At 46.7% G+C, this 13,113-nt stretch overlaps 1 protein-coding gene and 1 pseudogene across 19 annotated transcripts in view; one reads left to right on the top strand and one right to left on the bottom strand.

Moving 5' to 3' along the window:
- The window catches only part of LOC115150762 (calcium-dependent secretion activator 1), a 183,066-nt gene that overhangs the window by 147,526 nt on the left and 22,427 nt on the right, over positions 1 to 13,113 (top strand). For 15 of the 19 annotated variants that reach the window (XM_029694411.1, XM_029694409.1, XM_029694405.1 and 12 more), the window contains 6 exons: positions 849 to 1,004; positions 1,369 to 1,516; positions 2,982 to 3,056; positions 3,154 to 3,237; positions 3,627 to 3,659; positions 4,745 to 4,852. In XM_029694411.1, the coding sequence (XP_029550271.1) occupies positions 849 to 1,004; positions 1,369 to 1,516; positions 2,982 to 3,056; positions 3,154 to 3,237; positions 3,627 to 3,659; positions 4,745 to 4,852 (604 nt within the window). The remainder of the gene's footprint in view (positions 1 to 848; positions 1,005 to 1,368; positions 1,517 to 2,981; positions 3,057 to 3,153; positions 3,238 to 3,626; positions 3,660 to 4,744; positions 4,853 to 13,113) is intronic. The other 4 variants (XM_029694404.1, XM_029694401.1, XM_029694406.1 and 1 more) reach the window with 2 other exon arrangements.
- LOC115151221 (uncharacterized) lies at positions 8,565 to 8,673 on the bottom strand (annotated as a pseudogene).

The following is a 13,113-nucleotide window of genomic DNA, read 5'->3' as shown; positions in this document are numbered from 1 at the left end:
TCAAAATGGAGAACCATCAATGGCTTTTCATTTTCCTCCTACTGCATGTGTTTGAACTGAAGGGTGGAAAGAAACAAATGACTTTTTAAGCTGATTGAAAAACACCAAGAATGGGAAATGCTAAATACACACCATTATTAAATGAGGCCCTACCCAAGCTAGTGTTTAAAAGTATTGAATTTGTGTCTTTCCATCACACATGTATCTGATCTCCAGTCTGCCACAGTGTGCTAGGGAGGATAAGTCCCTGTTTACCCTGTGTTGGAGCTCTTACCTGTGGGCGCTAGTTGTGAGGAGGCCCCTGTGTGTCTGGAGAGACCTGTGTGGCTGGAGAGATCTGCTCTCTCTTTCTGCAGGGGTTGGGGGAAGGGGACAGGGAATAGGAGTGGGATACAGTCTCCTCCACCTGATCAGAAAGCAACCCCACCCTTCCTTGTTTGTTTTCCCAGAGTGCACTAACTAACTGACCAACCTGCAGTGTGCATGGACCCCTACTCTTTCCCTTGTTAACTACTCAACTCTGAGGTTATTAATTGGTCAAAGACATACTCATGTCTGTTTATTTTTACCATACACTGATTGGGACCTTGATGAACACAATTCATAGAACCTCATTGGCCAGGAATAGATTAAATATATAGTATCTTCCATTCAAAATATTTTATAACCAATCGGTAAATGGTAAAAATAACCCAAACAAATGGAATCCTGAGACCTAGATTTGCCCATCCTCTCTGATCCTTGATGTAGTCCTCTACCCCCCATGTGTTCTCCTGTTGGGTAACAGTGCTCTAACCTTTAACATCTTAGCTGTGACCCCTGACCTGTGCCCCGTTCTTCCTGCCCAGTAATGGCTCGGGGACATCCGAGGACCTGTTCTGGAAGCTGGACGCTCTACAGACCTTCATCAGAGACCTGCACTGGCCTGAGGAGGAGTTTGGCAAACACCTGGAGAGCAGGCTCAAACTCATGTCCAGCGACATGATTGAGTCCTGCGTCAAACGGTGAGAGAACGCTCCTGAATGGAACCCTTGCACTTGCTTACACACAATTACACACATACACAGTCTTGTACAACTAACCTTGTGGGGACACCCAATTCAATCCCATTCAAAATCCTATTTCCCCTAACCCTTACCCAAACCTTAACCCTAACCCTTAACCTTAACCCAAAAACCTAACCTTAACCCTAAACCTAACCCTAGCTCCTAACCCTAACCCTAAACCTAATTATAACCCTAATTCTAACCCTAATTCTAACCTTAAACCCCCCTAGAAATAGCAACATCCAACATCCACACACACAGACATTGTAGGTCCGTGTATAGTGCTCCACAACCTCTCTCCTTTCTTTGTCCCTGTCTCCAGAACGAGGGTGGCCTTTGAGGCCAAGCTCCAGAAGAGCAGTCGGACCACAGACCTCCGCGTGCCTCAGTCCATCTGCACCATGTTCAACGTGATGGTGGATGCCAAGGCCCAGTCAGCCAAGCTGTGTGCCATGGAACTGGGACAGGAGGTAGAGGATTCCTTCCTCCCTATAGTCTTTAACCAGTCTTAGATCAGACATCAGATACCAGGCTTAGATAAGACATCAGATACCAGTCTTAGATCAGACATCAGATACCAGTCTTAGATCAGACATCAGATACCAGTCTTAGATCAGACATCAGATACCAGTCTTATATCAGACATCAGATACCAGTCTTAGATCAGACATCAGATACCAGTCTTAGATCAGACATCAGATACCAGTTTTATATCAGACATCAGATACCAGTCTTAGATCAGACATCAGATACCAGTCTTATATCAGACATCAGATACCAGTCTTAGATCAGACATCAGATACCAGTCTTATATCAGACATCAGATACCAGTCTTAGATCAGACATCAGATACCAGTCTTATATCAGACATCAGATACCAGTCTTAGATCAGACATCAGATACCAGTCTTATATCAGACATCAGATACCAGTCTTAGATCAGACATCAGATACCAGTCTTATATCAGACATCAGATACCAGTCTTAGATCAGACATCAGATACCAGTCCACCTCCATCTGCACAGCCTCAGACCAACACAGTTTCCACCTATTATATTCTAGATGGAATATAACGTAAATCATTCTGCTGATGTCTAATAGTGATTTCAGTGATTTCTCTTTCACTCTGATTTATATGATATATCACTGAGCATGCTGCACTGGATATACAGATCAGTATCCACCCTGGAGCAGTACCAATGCACTTTGGGAAAATCATTTTGTCCTCACCAGCTGTGTGTTAGATGTGTATTCTCTTAAAATTGAATGGATTCAGGAGCTCCAGGTCAATTAGAATCAGCATTTCTATGCTTCCATTTCTTTTTATTTGCTCATATTATGTAATGCTATGCTTATACAATACATGTTGTATAGTAGCACATTCTGTATATGTATTTCTGTCAAGGTTTTCACTGACAATAGTTTCAATGGCACTTACTGTGATTGCTGTCTCCTGATTTAGTTTTTGCTTGAAAATGTGATTTTGCTGTAGTCGTTTGCTTTTTCACTATCATTTTTTCATTTCTTTTCTCTATCTTGTGAAAGTTTGTTAGAGATTGGGTAAGTGTGGCTAACAATTCAATTGAAATCTCACTCCCAGTTCGCAAATGTATAATTAGCCATCAATGCAGTGTTTCCCAGTCTTCCAACACTTGAAATGTTTTGATTTCATTAGCATGTGTGTGGATGGTACTGAATATACATGGGGTAGATTTGACAGTTCTCATCTCTGCACAATCTAGAGACAGACACCAATTATCAGTGCCGAATGAATTAGTCTGAAGTCTTTAGCATGACTTACATGAAGACAAAAGAATGCTGTCATACTACAGATTAGCATATTGGCCTACTGTGAGACCTGGTAACAACAAACATAAGGGAAGGGAGGGACGCTGGATATGGACGTTGTGATTAACAGGTCTCTTTACCTCACAGAGACAGTACCATTCCCAAATCGACGCTCTCATAGAGGAGACTGTGAAGGAGATGATCACCTTACTGGTAGCAAAGGTGCTGTTGCTGTCTTACTCACATCTGAAAGTGATATTACATGAATGTTGTTTTTAATGTGATGGAATTGCCAGTAACACAACTCCCTGTCTGTCAGTTTGTGGTCATTCTAGAGAGTGTCCTAGCCAAACTGTCCAGATACGACGAGGGCACACTCTTCTCCTCCTTCCTCTCTTTCACAGTAAGAACGCACTCCTTCTCTCGTTCCCCTCTTTCTCATCGTACACTGCATACAGAACTGGACCCTGATCTTTAAATGATTTTAATCATCATAGGGTAGCAAACATATGTTCAGAGTATGTACAGCTCTCTCCCTCAATTTGCTTATGATAACACTCCCAATGTATGAAAAGGTTATGTATTTTAGTAGTTTCCTGAACATTGTAATAGAAGTCTATATTTTTTTGGAGTGAACTATGTTATTACATTTCCTGGCATGACTCACTTAAGCATATTGCAGTCACACACTGAAGCTACACTCACAGTATACAGCTTTTGCAATGAAAGGAAGTTGCACAGTTGGAATCTCAAATCTTTCCTTTTCACCTAAACTCTCTGTCTCATTTCAAGGTGAAAGCTGCATCAAAGTATGTGGATGTACCTGTAAGTGGGAGAATAGCATTATTATCAGTACTTGTGTTTTTCTTGTCCCAGTCCAAGTGTGCGTGTGTACGTGTTTGTGTGTGTGTCATTCCATCTTCCCTGATATGGATCTGGGCAAAAACAGCCAGCTAGGCATGTCATTGTGAGTGTCTCTGTTGTGTTGTGTAACAAAAACCCACAAAAGCTCAACACGGCACTTTTTAAATGTATGCCTTGTCAGTGGATCTGTGATTGGGCCTCTTATGTCCGCAGGGCCAGAGCCCTAGTTTCTGCATGGTAATTGTTTGCTTAATGCACAAAATAAAATTACACTGGAGAAACATACTAATTTGCACCCTTTGGAACCACTCAGGGATGTGTTAACTAAGTTCAGTGTACAGCGGGTAATACAAATTCATATGACCTCGTCCGCTGGCACAAAGGATGTGTTTCATATACCGGAGAAGAGGCGCGAGGGGGAAATACACACACACACACACACACACACAAATTGAGTGTCTTATTTGCAAACGCATTGTCCTGTTTGAATATTTGAGATGGCATGAGAAATGGCAGCCCTCCTAACAGTCTGTTCAGCAGCCTGATCACGTGTTCCTGGTTCTTCTGTTCACTTTGCACATGCCCAGACTGTGACAGATGATTCTGGGCCAAGTACAGATCTCTAATAGGAAGTTCAGTGAAAAAGACAGCCATAGCCCAGGGTCTATATGCACTGCAAATGAAACACCTCTCCAGAGATGTCAACTGTACATTTTAATACTTTTTTTTCTGAGTTGAAAATGACAATTTGATAACACTTTGGGTTGAATGTTTATTGTAATACCTGTCAGTTTTTCATATGCATGTCTTAGAGCTTGACATGACATAACAGTTGATAATAACTTATGTCACTTTGCTGGTCTCCATCATGTTTATTATGAGGTAAACAGGTTTCGGTGCCTTGGTGAGACAATGAATCAATGTTTTTTTGGGGCTAATTACTCTTTCCCTCTTGTTCTCAACTCTCTCTCTCTCTCTCTCTCTCTCTCTCTCTCTCTCTCTCTCTCTCTCTCTCTCTCTCTCTCTCTCTCTCTCGTGTTCTGCAGAAGCCTGGGATGGACATTGCAGACGGTTACGTGACCTTTGTGCGCCATTCTCAGGACATGCTGCGGGATAAGGTCAATGAGGAGGTGTACATAGAAAGGTTATTTGCCGTAAGTAACCAATGCCATCTCCTCCCTTACAGGGGGAGGCTCTCCAAGATGTGATAAAACAGTCGGTTCAGAGGGATAAGTCTCATTTTGAACAGCTCTCTGGCTTTTCTTCCACAGCTGTACAAGTAGCTCTCTCTCTCTCTCTCTCTTTCTACCCCTTGCTTTACTTCTAACTATTCCCTCCATACTGAATACACTATGCTCTAGCCTGTGTCTTCTCTACTGAAGTGTTCTGCATCTTCTGTTTATCTCTGTTTGAGAAGTGCAAAATCTTGAGGAGGATTATCTTAAGCAGTGTTCTCTCTCTGCGAGTCAGCAAACAGGGGTTCATCAATTAAAAGCCACACAATAGAATGCCCTCCTATAAGATTACTTAATAGCGTCTTTACAATTCCCCAGTCTAAATTCTGTTTTCAGCCATTAGAATACATTGTGTTCTTCCACTAATTGATCTGTAGCAACATTAAAAATCAGATCAAAAGGTTAGGGTTAGTAGGTCGGCTGATGCTGACCAGTTCCCCCCACACTGCTGACCCGTTCCCCACACACTGCTGACCCGTCCCCCCCACACTGCTGACCCGTTCCCCCCACACTGCTGACCCGTCCCCCCCACACTGCTGACCCGTCCCCCCCACACTGCTGACCCGTTCCCCCCACACTGCTGACCCGTTCCCCCCACACTGCTGACCCGTTCCCCCCACACTGCTGACCCGTCCCCCCCACACTGCTGACCAGTTCCCCACACACTGTTGACCTGTCCCCCTCACACTGCTGACCCGTTCCCCCCACACTGCTGACCCGTTCCCCACACACTGCTGACCCGTCCCCCCCACACTGCTGACCAGTTCCCCACACACTGCTGACCTGTCCCCCCCACACTGCTGACCCGTTCCCCACACACTGCTGACCCGCTCCCCACACACTGCTGACCCGTCCCCCCCACACTGCTGACCCGTTCCCCCCACACTGCTGACCCGTTCCCCCCACACTGCTGACCAGTTCCCCACACACTGCTGACCTGTCCCCCCCACACTGCTGACCCGTTCCCCCCACACTGCTGACCCGTTCCCCCCACACTGCTGACCCGTTCCCCACACACTGCTGACCCGTCCCCCCCACACTGCTGACCAGTTCCCCACACACTGCTGACCTGTCCCCCCCACACTGCTGACCCGTTCCCCACACACTGCTGACCCGCTCCCCACACACTGCTGACCCGTCCCCCCCACACTGCTGACCCGTTCCCCCCACACTGCTGACCCGTTCCCCCCACACTGCTGACCCGCTCCCCACACACTGCTGACCCGTCCCCCCCACACTGCTGACCCGTTCCCCACACACTGCTGACCCGTCCCCCCCACACTGCTGACCCGTTCCCCCCACACTGCTGACCCGTTCCCCCCACACTGCTGACCCGTCCCCCCCACACTGCTGACCAGTTCCCCACACACTGCTGACCTGTCCCCCCCACACTGCTGACCCGTTCCCCCCACACTGCTGACCCGTTCCCCACACACTGCTGACCCGTCCCCCCCACACTGCTGACCAGTTCCCCACACACTGCTGACCTGTCCCCCCCACACTGCTGACCCGTTCCCCACACACTGCTGACCCGCTCCCCACACACTGCTGACCCGTCCCCCCCACACTGCTGACCCGTTCCCCCCACACTGCTGACCCGTTCCCCCCACACTGCTGACCAGTTCCCCACACACTGCTGACCTGTCCCCCCCACACTGCTGACCCGTTCCCCCCACACTGCTGACCCGTTCCCCCCACACTGCTGACCCGTTCCCCACACACTGCTGACCCGTCCCCCCCACACTGCTGACCATTTCCCCACACACTGCTGACCTGTCCCCCCCCACACTGCTGACCCGTTCCCCACACACTGCTGACCCGCTCCCCACACACTGCTGACCCGTCCCCCCCACACTGCTGACCCGTTCCCCCCACACTGCTGACCCGTCCCCCCCACACTGCTGACCAGTTCCCCACACACTGCTGACCCGTCCCCCCCACACACTGCTGACCCGTCCCCCCCACACTGCTGACCAGTTCCCCACACACTGCTGACCCGTCCCCCCCACACACTGCTGACCCGTCCCCCCCACACTGCTGACCCGTCCCCCCCACACTGCTGACCAGTTCCCCACACACTGCTGACCCGTCCCCCCCACACACTGCTGACCCGTCCCCCCCACACTGCTGACCCGTTCCCCCCACACTGCTGACCCGTTCCCCACACACTGCTGACCCGTCCCCCCCACACACTGCTGACCCGTCCCACCCACACTGCTGACCCATTCCCCCCACACTGCTGACCCGTCCCCCCCACACTGCTGACCCGCCCCCCCCCACACACTGCTGACCCGTTCCCCACACACTGCTGACCCGTCCCCCCCACACTGCTGACCCGTCCCCCCCACACTGCTGACCCGTCCCCCCACACTGCTGACCCGTTCCCCACACACTGCTGACCCGTTCCCCACACACTGCTGACCCGTTCCCCACACACTGCTGACCCGCTCCCCACACACTGCTGACCCGTCCCCCCCACACTGCTGACCCGTCCCCCCCACACTGCTGACCCGTTCCCCACACACTGCTGACCCGTTCCCCACATTGGACTATATACAAGACATTTGGAACCGTCCCATTTTGATAATGAGGTCTTCCTCCAACTAAATCTTCCTCTTAGGAACGACAAACAGAAAGGAGGGCCTCTGACCCAGGGCTTATTGTAATGAGGGCTTAAGAAGGATGGAGAGAAAGAAAGAAATAACGGAAGAGTGGGAAAGAGAGAAATATAATGAGTTTGTATTTGAGAGTGAATAAAGTGGGGGGAGAAATGAGAAAAGAGAACACTGTCTTAAGGAATAGCCTGAAACCTGGTTATCTAAATAATCCTCGTTGATGCATGTTGACCAATTTGTCCACTACTCTTTTTGGGGTGAGAACCTCAGATTGCACCTGTGCGTGTGTGTCAGTGTGTGTTATATGCGGGTGTGTGTGTGGCTTCCCCTAAGGCCTGCTGGCATGACCTTCCTTCTATCTTATCAGTCTTCTCTGAGTGAAAGTGTCTCTTCTCCATGTTTGTTTCTCTTGCTGCTTTGACCTGCTGTTTGGCTTGTATCGTCTTCTCTCAGAAGAGCATTTCTTCTCTGATTATAGCAGAGGCCTCTCTCTCTATATATATGTCACTCTCTATCTGTTCTCCCTCTGGCAGTACTGTGGCGTCAGAAGGTGTCTTGCTGCGCTGTAGGACTCCTCTATGTTGTCCTTTTCTTGTCGCTCTGCTCAATATGACCAAGGCGTGATGCTGCTGTTTCTATGCGTTCATGCTCAGGGTTCAAAAGCATAAAAACGCCCTTGGTTTTCTGTGTATTTTCCCTTTCCTTCCATCTCTTTCTTTTTCTCACTTGAACCACAATGCCTTTTAACATTTCTTTCAGCTTTACTTTGCAAACACTTTCCCACCTAGCTATATATTTTGAAATGGAACTTATCTCTCATGTCAGATTGTTTTAACACATTATGTCCAGTGGCATGATTCAGAGTCAAATAATCTTTCTGTGTACATCTACTAGCAAGGCCCATCTCCCTGGAGATTCACCCCATACATACATGCATGCACTCAGCATCCCTCCCTTAACAACCTCCTTGGCATTCGTACAACACTGAGGAACACATTTTTGTAAAAAACTATTTTAGCTTACAGCACCTGGTATTCCCAGGCGGTCTCCCATCCAAGTACTAACCAGGCCTGACCCTGTTTAGCTACCAAGATCAGGCATGTCCAGGGTGGTCTGGTCACAAGCCTATTTTCTTTTGCAAATTTTATCCCCAAATTATGACCTTGGCTCATCATTGCAACTCCCAAATGGGCTCGAGAGAGTCATGCGCCCTCCAAAACATGACCCGCCTGGCCGTGCTACTTCTTATTACACTGCTCACTTAACCCGGATGTCAGCCACACCAATGTGTCAGAGGAAACACAGTTCGACTGATGACCAAGTCAGCTTGCATGCACCCGGCCCTGCCACAAGGATTCGCTAGAGTGTGGTGAGCCATGGAAAGCCCCCTGGCTAAACACTCCCCTATCCTGGAAGGCACTGGGCCCATTGTACACCGTCATATGGGGCTGCCGGTCACAGCCAGCTGTGACACAGCCTGGGATCGAACCACAGTCTGTAGGGACACCTCAGCACTGTGATGTAGTGCTTTTACCGCTGCACCACTCAGGAACACATTTTGACAGCACAAGAGTGCAGGGATGTTGCCAAAACAGACACTATCATTTGAATTACTCTACATAGCTCTTAAAATAGTTTAATACTTTGAATATTAGTCGGTTTTTACAACATCTCCACATTGTTAAGCTGTCAAAATTGTGCCCAAATGTTGATGCTCCCCCAAACGAGTTAGTCTAGGATCAGAAAACTTCAGCCTTACTGCTTCTTAGACATAAATGTCTGCCTTCACCGACACCCCCGATAACACTTTATAGAAAGGACCAAAGAACATGGGGATCATACCACTTTTAAACAGAGAGGGGGAGGGGGCATCTGTTCTATAAAAACAAGGATGGGGATTGTTTGTTTTGTTTTGTTCTTTTATTTCCAGGGATAATAATTTATTCTATAACTAATTATAAAGTAGCACGTGCTGTTGTCTGTAAACAAAATTTGCATCCTGTCAGACATAACTATTGGTAATGGTTGAAGTTATAGTCTGGCTTCAACTGCTATTTACATCAAAGGCCCAATACAGCCGTTTTAATATCAATATAAAATCATTTCTTGGTAACAATTAAGTATTTTACTCAAATAGATTTATGTTAAAATGTGCAAAACAAATTTGCAAAAAAAATTATTCTCAAGCAAGACTTTTGCTCGGACTGTCTGGGAGGGGAAAACTGAAAAATAGCTGTTATTGGCAGAGAGGTTTGGAACTATATTTGTTATTGGTCTATTAACCAATTTACACCATGGGAAGCGTAAACTTCCTCCCGTGCAAACCTGCTGATTAGAAGGTCCTGTGTAGATTGCATTTTCAACCAGCAACTAGCAGCAAATAACACTAATCAAATAGTTTTATCAGCTGATGATGCAAAACACAGGAAAACTGGATTTTGACTACACTGGACCTTTAAGATTTCATGTGTTTTTTGGGGGGATAAATTATAACATAATTATTAGGTTTTCATGAAGTTATTACCATTTCAACCATGTTATTTCTAAGAAGAAACAGGTGAACAGCCAATAGTATAGTTAAGTGTAATCAAAATATATTTATCTTGGATAAATACTTTTTTTACAGGGATATTTTTCTTTTCAAGAAATAAAACAAAAATCCTACCCATCCATGATATCCACTTAAACATAATATGAAGTTGATTTGCATTTCAGGTGTTTTGATGTCATCCCATAATAGATTATCAGAAGACAAGATTTAAATCCTATTCTATTTCATCATAATATAAAACAAATTAAGAGATTGAGATGCTGACCTTGAAAATAACATTATTATTCTCTGTACTGCTGATCATGAGGGGATTACTTTTCAAATCACACAATGCCTCTAAAAATTAATATCCCTCACGTACATTTTATACATCTAGACAAAAACCAAAGATCAAAATTCTCTCTTCTGTCTTTTGATCTCCCTTTGACCTGCAATGATTTACGTCCCACGTTGAGTTGGTACAATTGGTGCCCATTAGAATAGATGATTTAGAAGGAGCCAAAAGACCAATCAGACACGTGGAGGGAATGTCTTAGCCCTATAAAGGTTAAGGTCAGATTTAGTGGTAGGGGTGTGGCTAGGGCCCTTCCTAAGAATCCATTATAATGCCCACCCTCAGCCTTAGACCTGAGCAATGGCTCTGAGGAGTAACAACATAAGACGTTCCTCTAGGGACAATTTCTGTTTTCAATTGTTTCCCCTACCCTAATCCCTTGGGTCCTGATGACATTTGGTCAGGGTTTAAATGTAATGGTGCATGTGTGTGTTTTGGAGCCAGTTGATCTGGAGGCATACCTTATCTCCCCTCAGGGTTAATTAGGGTGGAGACATGGATTTCTTCAAGACGTCAGTAGATGTCATATCAGACACAATAAGGATATGGTTCACTTCATTTAAATACATGTCAGAAGCACTGACTTTAGCCTGGGATGCCGTTTGACATCAGACTGACCATATGGGTATAAGTTAATATGTTTTAAGAAAACAACAACTCCCAAGAAATTAATTATGATTGGAGACATATTATAAAGTGTATAAGGCCTATGTTGTGACAGATTGGATGGCAGGGGGGGCTGGTAAACCATAACATTATTTTAGTATTTCACCTCGTCTCTCTCAGTAACAACAGCTCTACAGCTCTGTACCAATGTCAAGAGGGTAAAACAACAATTTTTTCCTGAATTGTCATTGCAATCAGTGAGAAGAAAAATACTATTTGATTCAGGCCATTGTTACATGCCACGATCCTCACCATGAATCCAATCATTCTATGATCTCTTTAATAATACATTTTTGTTCGTGAAAATTGAGGCTCGGACAGGTGTACTGGATGTGTGTGTTTGTGCGTCTGTGTATGTATGTGTGTATGTCTGTATGTGTGTGTTTTTGTGTTTGGGGAGAGTGATGCGGGTATTATTCAACAGTAAGGATTAATCTTACAGGACTGTTCCCAAAGTACAGATGGCTTTTGTGATGTGCTATAGGTTTTACAGAGGAGCAATTTCTCTTTTTCCAAGCTGCCTAAGCGGCACCAAATTGTATACAGTGCTAAAGAGATGGAACTCGCAGTCAGATGGCTAAATTTGTTAAGTTCAGGGGCAGGGAAAGGGAGGGAGCTGGATGGAGTGAGCGAGCGTGTGGGGGAGAGGAACAAATAATTTGTTTTCTTCCCCCCATATCCCCTCCTCCTCCTCTCTCTGGTAGTTCTTGAAAGAACAGCTGAAGAGAAGAGGATTAAAACAGCTGTGCTTAACGTAAGGGCTCATCGACTTAATGCGGCTGGCCCAGAGATCATTGATTAAAACAGCCATCTCTTTAGCCAAGGCCAAATCCAGCTTCTGCACTGATATGCTAGCTGCCTGGTGTTGGCCTCCAGCCTCCAGTGCCAGGGAACAGAGATTTTGGGAGGCATGGTGCCCGGCTGGCACTGGGTCCAGTTGTTCCCTGGCCAACCACAGATACACAGATTACACGGGTCAATTATAGACTTAATCTGCCTCCTGGGGATTAGGGCCCAGCTCATTGATTGATTTGAAGTATTTCCGTTGACCTTGGTAGTTATCAGATCTGCAAGATTGCACTTTATGACGACGTTAAAACGCTTTAATCGCCACGCAGGGAACCGGTTCACGACTGGCAAGGGCAATGGAGAGGAGATCAGGAGGGGTTAGGTTCGATTGAGATTGCTCTGCTGCTGCTACTGTTGATGTTGCTGCTGGCTTGTGCTTGTGGTGGTGGTGGGGATGATTATGAGGAGGATAACTGACAGACCTGCTGCAATACCACTTCACTGTCCCAGACACTTTATCACTTTACAGGATCCGGTCGCCAAGCGCAGAGCCAAGTGAACAGCTTAATCAATTTGAGCTTCTTGTGAAGCACGCAAAATTAACTGTGCCAGGGCGGGTCAGGCAGATGGAGAGGAGAGCCAGGGTGGGTCAGGCAGACGGAGAGGAGAGCCAGGGTGGGTCAGGCAGACGGAGAGGAGAGCCAGGGTGGGTCAGGCAGACGGAGAGGAGAGCCAGGGTGGGTCAGGCAGACGGAGAGTAGAGCCAGGGTGGGTCAGGCAGACGGAGAGGAGAGCCAGGGTGGGTGAGGCAGACGGAGAGGAGAGCCAGGGTGGGTCAGGCAGATGGAGAGGAGAGCCAGGGTGGGTCAGGCAGACGGAGAGGAGAGCCAGCGTGGGTGAGGCAGATGGAGAGGAGAGCCAGGGTGGGTCAGGCAGACGGAGAGGAGAGCCAGATAAACAAGCTAAAGGACAGAAACGAGAGAATGAAGGAAAGAAGGCTCTAGTTAGACCAAGAGTGATGACCCTGCTTTGTTTCTTTGTTGAGGAGATTACAGTCAACCTACCAGGGTAGTTACAAACAGCACAGGAATTAAATCATCAACATTTATTGATCTTTACTAATGCTGCAGATATTTGCTTTAAAGCAGTATCCAAATCCATAGGATGTAGTGATCCCAATATAATAGCCATATCTAGGAAAACCAAAGTTCCAAAGGCTGGGCCT

This window comes from Salmo trutta, chromosome 16 (genome assembly GCF_901001165.1).
Source record: "Salmo trutta chromosome 16, fSalTru1.1, whole genome shotgun sequence".
Classification (NCBI taxonomy): Eukaryota; Metazoa; Chordata; class Actinopteri; order Salmoniformes; family Salmonidae; genus Salmo; species Salmo trutta.
Note: the sequence above shows the minus strand (reverse complement) of the source record. Positions and strands in the feature narration are given on the sequence as shown.